The 9,938-nt window shown below is 37.2% G+C and overlaps 1 protein-coding gene across 1 annotated transcript; it reads right to left on the bottom strand.

Moving 5' to 3' along the window:
- Positions 1-320: 320 nt before the first annotated feature.
- LOC110760791 (pleiotropic drug resistance protein 2-like) lies at positions 321-7,959 on the bottom strand. Its single transcript, XM_021963114.2, has 20 exons — positions 7,337-7,959; positions 7,011-7,131; positions 6,824-6,912; positions 6,621-6,705; positions 6,231-6,521; positions 6,063-6,153; positions 4,929-5,829; positions 4,642-4,802; positions 4,410-4,513; positions 4,125-4,284; positions 3,950-4,027; positions 3,545-3,693; positions 2,961-3,293; positions 2,519-2,809; positions 2,357-2,440; positions 1,931-2,064; positions 1,600-1,827; positions 1,305-1,476; positions 963-1,217; positions 321-824 (listed from the first exon to the last, which is right to left on the bottom strand). The coding sequence occupies exons 1-20, from the start codon at positions 7,696-7,698 to the stop codon at positions 558-560; spliced, it is 4,356 nt and encodes a 1,451-aa protein (XP_021818806.2). The 5' UTR covers positions 7,699-7,959; the 3' UTR covers positions 321-557.
- Between the last annotated feature and the right edge of the window lie 1,979 nt (positions 7,960-9,938).

The following is a 9,938-nucleotide window of genomic DNA, read 5'->3' as shown; positions in this document are numbered from 1 at the left end:
AGATTTGCAATTCTGTGACAATGACTTTAGTGATTTTTTGGCTCCTCTTGAAACCATGTTGCTACAAGACCCACAACATCAGCCTCATCCCGAGTTAAATCTTAATTTCTAGTCTTGATCTGTAATTTTATGTTTTTCAGTAGCTTAGGTCAAAATGTGTTGTTTTTCTGTTTGGTTGATGGCCATCTCAGTATCAATCCTTATCAACCAAAGTCTGATGTGTATTCTGCAATATTAGACCAGATTATTCTATGTTTTTCTTTGTACGGCCCAAGTGAAGAGCTTTTGGTGTAGGTCCTTTTATTCATCATATTTTCATATTAAAAAGAACAAATCATAAGGATTTTTATTAGATATTGAAGAATAAAATTGATTATACAAAAATTAATAGGGAAAAGCTGTCCAAGCCAATCAAAATTACAAAATGTATATATAAAAAAGACAAAAAGAGTAGTGATGAGATTTCTTCTCTGTGACTCACTACTATGCTAATTTTACCCTGAACAGTCTATTTGACATCCTGAAGGTTACTCAGCTCGGCTGCAGAGTGAAGTTGTTTATCTCTTTTGGAAGTTAAGGAACTTGATACCATAGGCAAAGACAAAGAAGAAGAGCAGGACCCAACCAATATGAGCGAAGAACACAGGTACCACAAAGCTATGTTCATAACCGAAACTTTCCTTAAGGTATTCATCCACGTTCTGAGGTCCTTTACCAGTGTCCATAGAGGTCTTAACGTCACCAAATTGAGATCCCATGATGCCATAGATTGTCCAGGCAATTGGAGACCCCCAGTAGTACCACCTCCACCACACTGGGATTAGCTGCAAAATTAAACATGAATTGTTATTATGGTTGCAATGATAAATTAAGATGACTCGAACTGGGTTCCTTAGAAATTTGAACTTCTGTTTAACATTCTCAGACATGAAAATAAGAAGAATGAGTTTCAAATGACATACCGGCCGGGCAATGAGGAAACCAGAGAACAAGTTCCAGAAGTTCGTGAAGAAAGACATAACGATTGCAGCAATTTGAGAGTTAGGAGTAAGTGCAATCATCATCATTCCGGTCATTGTGAAGTAGGTAAAGCACATGAATACAAAGTAGTAGAAGTAGAAAAACTTTTCTACCTTCCAAGTGTACCCAATCATAGAATACAGAATACATGAGTACATAAAGGTTTGGATTGCAACGTAAATTGTCTCAATAGCCACCTATAACACCAAAAGATGCATCAATAATGAGATTTTAATGATATGAAAAATGAAAGCATAACCGAGTATAATTTCCAGTATTCTTACCTGTGCAAATGCATAAGGCAACTCTGAATACATTCCCGCTGCTCTTTCACGGTAGAAGACTGTTCTCTCAATTGCAATCACAGATTGCACAGCAGAAGCATTGCCAGCTCCAAGGAAAAGAACAGCAGAATAGGTAGCTCCCAAAAGATTGATTAGGTCTAGTTCTTTATGTCTGTTTACAAGATAAAATTAGTATAAGTGATTGAACAAAACATGCAACTTAAATCGTATAATCACAAATTCAAAGGAAGATATTAACAAAAAATGTAGCTCATAATGAAGTTCTTAAACTTACATCGAGTCTCCTTTGCTCCAGAAGATTACACCAAAGATTATGCCAATGACAGCCGTCATGAAAAACCTAATGGCATTGTATCGCGAGTTTCTCCAGTATGACCAGTGTTGTTTCCAAAAGCAAGCTTTGCATTGAACTATGAAGCTTTGAGAAAATTGGGTGGGAAAATGAAGGTCATTGGAGCCGGGTAGTGGAATGCTTAGTTCCTTGATAAGTTCCTCATTTCTCCTGAACAATTGAAAATAATTGTTGATGAATTTTTGTGCATACAAAGAAGGGTTTGTGGGAAAAAGAAAATAGAAATGAATTGAATACAATACATCTTGCTTACCTATAGAGCTCAGAGTTTGCATATACTTCTGCAAAGTCAATGTTATTTTGAGCCTCAACTGTAGCAGAGCTGACGTCTAACATCCAGGTAGCAGGATTGTAGCCTTCTTTGATCTTGGGAACTCCAGGGATAGCCTGCAAGAGGATTACGATATTATTCAAACTTTGCAACTCTAAAACTCATTGGTCCAAGGATAATATTTCTTGCTGGATAAAATCATAGGATTGCATTGAGATAGAGGATTCAATCATTAATATATTAAAAAATATGCACCAGAGTCTAAAGACGTCGTTAGGAGATAGAGTAAGTTAGGCCTAACATAAGAAAATTTAGGGAAAAAAAGGGCTAACTAAATTCAGTTCCAGTATAATCTGTTTGGATATAATTTAATAGGAACTGAACATACAAGGTAAAGTATAAACTTACCTCAAAATATTCAACAAGCTCATGAGACTGATGACCAAGAGGTCCAGCATAAATCACCTGTCCTCCTCTTTTCATTAAGAAAAGCTGCAAAAAAAAAATCATAAATATGGTACATGAAATGACAACGTTACAAATTCAATAAATTGTATTAGTTGTTCCTACCTCATCAAAAGCTTCAAAAATGTCAATACTCGGTTGGTGAATTGTGCATACAACAGTTCGTCCTGTATCGACTGTGTTTCTTACAGTACGCATAACAATAGCGGCTGCTCTAGCATCAAGACCTGATGTTGGCTCATCCATAAAGATGATGGATGGATTTGCAACCAACTCTACAGCAATAGTGAGCCTCTTTCTCTGCTCAGTTGAAAGTCCATCAACTCCTGGAAGTCCAACTAAAGAATTCCTCAACGGATTAAGCTCGACCAAATCCATAACCTCATCAACAAACATCTAAAGAACAGAAGACGAAAATCAGAGTCAGCTACATCATCCATCTCATCCCGTTCTTATATGGGGCAATATGATTGTCAGTTCAGTGACATGTAGTCAGAAACTAAATGTTGGAACAGCTAAATATTGAGGTGTTAAATAAAAAACATGCCTTTCGTTTATCCTTCTTAGCATCCCTCGCAAGACGCAGCCAGGCCGAGTATACGAGAGATTCATAAACAGTAACATATGGTGAATGAATGTCATTCTGTTCACAGTAACCGCTAACCCGAGTAAATGTGGCTTGGTTCTTTGGGTATCCAGAGATGGTAATACTTCCTTCAATGTACCCGCCAGTCTTTCTTCCAGCTAAGACATCCATCAAGGTGGTTTTTCCAGCACCACTAACACCAACCAATGCAGTCAGAATACCCGGCCTAAATGCACCACTAACATCTCGAAGTAGTTGCAGTCGAGTCTCTTCAATCCCTTCGCTCTTCATTTCCTGAAAAGCACAAAAAATCGTTACTACCAAGAATCATATTTGACACAGAACAGTGTTTGTCATCAATAAATCAAGGTCATAGTTTCTTAAGACATAAATTCATTTCAATGGTTAATAGAAAGTAACTACTGTGAAAGATGAAACAATGTTCTTCCAGTTTATAACTCTAGTTAGCTTTTCTTTTGATAAGTTATCATATAATAACTCTAGAAATATAAAGCTCAGTGGAGCAAAAAGAAAAAGCGACTTACCACAGGCATATCCACATAGTAATTGACATGGTTGAAAGCAAGTGAAAGGGGCTGGAAGGGCATAACCATTCCTCGTTTGCCTTGACCGCTTGCAACATTAACATTTGAACCAGTACTTCCTTGAGCATTTCGAACTTGCATATCAATACCTGTAATTGTTCGTCATATATGAGACGAGAAAATTATTTTGTTAGCTAATCTGCTACTCGAGATGTAAGGTTTCTGCAGTAGAATTTGTACTACAACCACAAAGTGATGACACAAAAGAGAAATATGCAAGTGGTAACTAGAATTTGCAGCTAGCAAAGGCTGAAGTAATTCTTTATCAAACATATAAAACGCATCCCATCTTGCAGAAACAGAAACCATCCAAGTTAAGATCCACAAGATATATAATATTTCAACCTTCTGAATTGGACAACTGCTGTTTCCTCTTTGTTTCAGAGTCATCATTCTCGATCAGAGTTTTGGTTTCGCCAAGAGCTAAAATTGAGTCAGAAAAAGAAAAAGAAATAATCAATGCTTCAATCCATATTACCATAACAATAGTCCAGTGAAAATAAATGAATTGTTCACTTACGGTTTAAGAAGGTGAGTGATGCAATGAAAAGAACATTAAAAAGTACTGAAAACCCGAAGAGTGCCCCAACACAAATCCAATACCAATATTCCTCTGTATACAGGCCTCTGTCCCTGAGAATGTTCTTTCCCACAGTGGGCATACGGGAGTTATTCACAGGCTGCACCGTGGGATAAAAAAAGTTTGATTAAGCTTAAACACTAGTTGAACCTGAATGTAAAACTCAAAATTATAATTGTTAATGTAGAGTGAGAATTTAGTTGAGAGAGATTTAAGAGAAATTACAGTGCTCCATCTGTCGGCAAGAAATTCATTGATAGCAATTGCATTTTGTCCATACATCATAGGTGAAGCATAGTATCCCCATATCATCCATGGCTGAATATCATCTGCACAGCAAAATGAGAATATGTTGAACATTTCAAAACATATGAAAAAATCTAGAAGGAAAATTGATCTAAACAGTAGCTTACTTTCAAACGAAATACTTTGACAGTAAACAGGGAAGGATTCTAACCTTTAGCAACAATGTAACCTCCTAGAATAAAAACCAACAGCAGTGTAAAGGAACCGATTGTGCCCGAAACAACCTCACTTCTACCAAGGCCAGCAATGAAACGGAAGAGGGAGACTGCCATCTGATGTATACCAAAGAAAGCCAAGAACTGTTTGAAGAACCTGATAATATTGGACATATGTCAGACAGAAGATCCACCACCACTAAATTGTTTTGTTTTTCGTCATTTATTTAGCATCACAAAGCTAAAACTTGTGACAACGATGTGAGAATAAATTACAACTTACCTAATAGGAGCAGGTGCAAATCCTATGGTGTAATATGTTATGGCTGTCCATAAAAAAGATTCCATCAGCGAAATGGGAATTCTGGTTATCCAAATGGGCAAGGCAAAAGCCCACCCAGGATAGAACAAGGCATCCCTCTGCTTAAAGAACACAGGAAGCCGGAAAACTGTCATTGGAAGCTCTGCCACTCCATTAAACATGACGTTGATGAGACTGAAAAACAGTGCTCCCCAAAACCTTGGCGTATCCTCTTGTTTCCCAGATTTCATTGTTGTCCTTAAGAATACCGTGAAAGCAATTGTTGCCATTATTGATATCTGGCAAGTTTTGAATATGTATAAAAAAGAGTTACGCTGCATCAGCAGCCATTCTCTTGCAAAGCATGCCTTGAAGAGTTCCATATTCGATATTCCATACTTTTCCTTCACCAAGGCAGCAGGATGGGCTGCCCTTTTATCATATGGAACTCTTAGGTCTTCCAAAAGTCGTTGGCCAACATGAAATGATCTGAAAGCCTGTACAAAGTCAGGCACTGAGACATATCTGTAAGCTTGGTTCTTCTTATACCAGTATTGTTCTTGGTCCTTCTTTGAGGTCACTTCTTGCAAGAAATCTGCAACACCTTTTCTTTCAGGGCATCTGAACCCCATATATTCAAAGAATTCAAGCACATTCTCACGTGGACCTTGGTACACAATCTGACCCTCAGAAATAAGGATAACGTCATCAAAAAGATCATACGCCTCCGGTGCAGGCTGCAAGAGAGAGATGATCATTGTCACATCCAGAATATGAACCATCTGCCTCATGAACTTGACAATTTGAAAGGTTGTGGAACTGTCAAGCCCCGTTGATATTTCATCCATGAAAAAAGCTTTCGCTGGTCCAACCAACATTTCTCCTGCATTAAGAGCAACCACCACCAGTTATAATCATTGCAGAGAATGTTTGCCCATCAATAATCATTCTATTGTTGGAAGAAAAAAAAATTCACTTCTTGGTATTAATTGCATTAGCACCTACGTTGCTAGTAAAATATATTTAAAGTTAAAACTACACATGCAGAAATATCATGGTCAATATATTACACATATTCATATTCAGAAACAGATTGGAGAGCATAGAGTAACATACCGGTAGTTACACGTTTCTTTTGTCCACCAGATATACCCCTTCTCATGCCATCACCCACCATTATATCAGCACAGATGTCTAATCCAAGTATCTGTCATAAGAACAAAAATTTGTTAGGCTTGTAGAATAAGAGAGTAATGATATAATCTTGTGATTGGATCAACAAACCTTAAGAACATAATCTGTGATCAAACTAGTTTCCTTGCCCGACATAGATGTGGCTTTCATGAATGCATCGATTTCGGGATCTGGTTTGACACCTGAATCTTTCTCTCGTCTAGACATCTCTACTAGCATATCATACCTTGTTCCAACTCCCAGGCAACGTCCAGAGAAATCCAACGTTTCACGAACTGTCATCTCACCATAATGAAGATCATGCTGGCTAATATAAGCAGAGGTTCTCTGAGGCACAAATTCCTTGAATTCATGGCCACAGTAAGTCACTTTCCCAGTTACCTGTTTATAACCCCAACTTGTCAATACATATGAAAAGTCCCTACACATGTATGCACACTAATACTGATAACTGGTAAAGAGACAGAGAGGATGGCAAACCCTTATATCCCTATCCAGTTTGCCAGCAAGTGCTTTTAGCAGTGTTGTTTTTCCTGACGATGGAGGTCCAAGAAGCAGTGTCATCCTGAAAAGCAAACAAAACGAGCAATATCATGGTTGGAGTTCAGAAACAAGCCTACTTCACATGAGTAGCATACCAATAAAATAGTGTCCATCTTCTTTTCAGAGAAACATGAGTATACCTTGACGGTTTAACAATACCGCTCACATCATGAAGTATCTTGACAACTCTTTTCTTTGAGGGTGAGAGTCCAATCAATCCAATCAGTCCCTATTCACAGGTATAGAAATTTAGAAATCTAGGAATTCACTAGCGGAAGGCTAGATCAAGAAATAAGGTTCGGCGTTAAAAAAATGTTGAAACAATACCTCTAGTTGGTTCAAGGTGGAATTTAGCAGAGTTGGAAGTGCTCTGGTGCCAACGTATGCATCTCCCTCTATTGATATATTCTGGTATCTAACCTCAACCTTTGGAATGTCAATACCAACCCTGTCTCCCAAGAAGTAAAAAAAATTACAAGGTAATCCAAATCAAACATGTTTAGCAAGCAAACTAAGCAAAAATACATCTTTCAATTGTATGTTTTATGAAGCCAAAGACAACCTAAACTTTCAAAGTCCAACACTTTTGTTTTCCTCCTGCTTTCTCATCAACAAACCAAACTATACATAACAGAAAGGGAGACAATACAAACCTGTCATTTCTGGCCCTGAGCCTCTTCAAGAACCTCTCATTGTCATCCTCAACAACCTTAAGTATGCTCTCCATCAACTGTTTCTTGTCATGATCTCCAAGGTGCGCAACATCAACTTCTTCAGCTACAACCCTCCCATTGCTCATATATTGTCTGAGCATCCCCCTTTTCATCCTATCATATGTTGGCAACCGCTCTATGGCGGCCCACTTCAGCTCCTCCTCCTCATTCACCGCCTGCTGCCTGCTGCTCTGCTGGAACACATCCTGTGCGTTCCACATTTCTCTAACACTGGAAGAACGCCAGCTCCTCCGGCTGCTAGTCTGCCTAGCTAAGTCATCTCCCACCAAAGACGCCGCCATTTTGATGGCCCGAAACCAAACAAATAATTACCCTCAACTCAAAATTTCAGATGATGGGTTGGAAAAGTATAACCCAATTGTTTGGGAAGTGATTGAAAGAGTTGATGATCAAATATACTCCCAGAGTATGCTTTTCTTTTGTCTTCTCAAAATTCTTCACACAGAGATCATTATTGTCTGGTGAAGAATGAGAACATGCAAAGAAGAAACTACATTTGTGAGGAGCTTTGGGTGAGAATTTATAGAGACACAAGGAAGAAAAGTCTCTTAACTTTTTTTAGATATTAAAAAAGCAAGAAAAATATCTACTTCGTGTAAAGCAAATGGGAATTGTCAGCAAAATATAAAAAAATACCAACCAAATGCGACTTTCTCGCGTTGTTTCTTGAACATATTTTTAGCTGTGAAATTAATATCTTTGTTGCTGCCGTGGAGGCGTTCTTTCTATTCATATTTTTTATAGAAGATATTTCATTTGAGAAAAAAAAAAAGCGATTTATGATGGCTTTAAGAAATTTCCAAAAGTCCCTCAACGCTCGCAGGAGCTGACCATTTCTAGATGGTCTTGTTCTTATGTGCGTAATTCAACTGTCACAATATTCATGACCATTATTATAAAGCTTCCGTAATATGATTGACAACATGGTATTAACTAATTTCAAAATTGTAAGAATAAAATACAACTATTACAGTAAGGGGTTTGTAGCTCTAGCGGTTAGGATTATTTATCCGAGTCCTAGGTTCGAGTCTCCCTTCCTCCAATACCGCTTGTATATAAAATTTTAAAAAAACTATTTGTACGGCACAATGAGATTGTTTGAACGTCAGTATAGAAAGTGAAGGTTTTCTTCTTATGAGTGAGATGAAAAAGATCGTAAAAGAAAAAATCTGCCTGCATATCTTCTAATTATCCATTATTTAGTAACCACCTGAATGGATGAAAATAACAAAACAATATTATGGCCGTACAAGTGTTTCTCCAATTCGGTACTTAAAGAATTGATGCCGATTGAGTAAAGTGAATAGCTGTTAAGGATTACAAATTAATTATTTTATTAGACTAGAACCCATGTCACACATGAGTGCCTTTGGAGTTTTATAGTCCCACTGTTAAATCATATCGTCGGCAATGTGGCGCCCACATGGTAATTGAGAGTATTGTCCCCACAACATAAAACAAAAAGTTTAACCTTAAATACTAAAAGATCTTAATTCACTTCATCCATTGTTAATTAATTTTAAATTGGATATTCATATTCTATGAATAATTGCATTAGGGAAGGGGTTATTTAGTAACTAATCAAATTTGAAATTTAAATAGTACCTGCATCTGACTTTCTAGAGAAGTTTGAAGTTTTCCCTTCAAAATGGGAATTACTATAAAATTTTAGTCTATATCTGAAAAACCAAGGATATCCTCAAAAAAAATTAATTATTCTAAATTACTCCTTAATTAAGGAAAAAAAAAAGGTTTTGGGGAGGGAATTCGTACTTTGAACGAATCAGGCGAAGAATTAGTTGGTTCCTCTAAATTAATCAAATACTATTTGGATTATTCATAAGAAAATGACAGTTATCAAATTTTACATGGTCCTTATTCCCATGCTTCACTTCTGTGACAGAACTAAAAGACAATTGTATTATAATATTCTTGATTCCAACTGTCAAGTGAGCAGAATATAATACTTTATTTTAAAAATTCTTTTTGATCATTTTTGACTTCCTTTATTTGAATGGCCGGGCCAAATTATTGACCAAACAAAACACAATGGTTGGTTTTATTATTTAGGGTAAATTTCACTTTAGTATTTGGAAGTTTCTCGGAATTTTGATTTTTTTACATAAACGTTTTTCTTGTCTCAACTTCGTACCCAAAATTTGATTTTTTTTTATCATTTTCATAACTTCGTTAATCAAAATGTCAAGTAATCCGTTAAACGATTATGTAGCAATCAACGGTCAAAAAAGGTCAGCCATATCAGCTGATAAAAATAAAATATAAAAGATAAAAAAAATTAAACAATTTAAACAACCTGTTATTAAAAAAAACAGTTTTTGAAAATTCTCTCCTCTCTCTACAACTCACGACACAAGGTTGGGTCAGGTGGGTGTGGGTGTGCGCTATGGGGTGGGGGTTTGGTCGGGATGAGGGGAGGGGGGGTTGGTCTGGATTTGACAGGGATGAGGGAGTGGTGGGGGCGGTGGGGTGGGTCGGGCGTGGGTGGGTGTTTGGGCGATGA

Source organism: Prunus avium, chromosome 6 (assembly GCF_965620075.1).
Source record: "Prunus avium chromosome 6, drPruAviu1.hap1.1, whole genome shotgun sequence".
NCBI classification, from domain to species: domain Eukaryota; kingdom Viridiplantae; phylum Streptophyta; class Magnoliopsida; order Rosales; family Rosaceae; genus Prunus; species Prunus avium.
Note: the sequence above shows the minus strand (reverse complement) of the source record. Positions and strands in the feature narration are given on the sequence as shown.

What these genes read in the sequence shown, in the direction of transcription:
- LOC110760791 (XM_021963114.2), bottom strand. Translation starts at nt 7,698, where the DNA reads ATGGCGGCGTCTTTGGTGGGAGATGACTTAGCTAGGCAGACTAGCAGC. An exon ending in CTCAGGGCCAGAAATGACAG is followed by an intron (nt 7,132 to 7,336) that starts GTTTGTATTGTC and finishes CTTGGGAGACAG; the next exon opens with GGTTGGTATTGACATTCCAA. An exon ending in AGCTTGTTGAATATTTTGAG is followed by an intron (nt 2,065 to 2,356) that starts GTAAGTTTATAC and finishes ATCCTCTTGCAG; the next exon opens with GCTATCCCTGGAGTTCCCAA.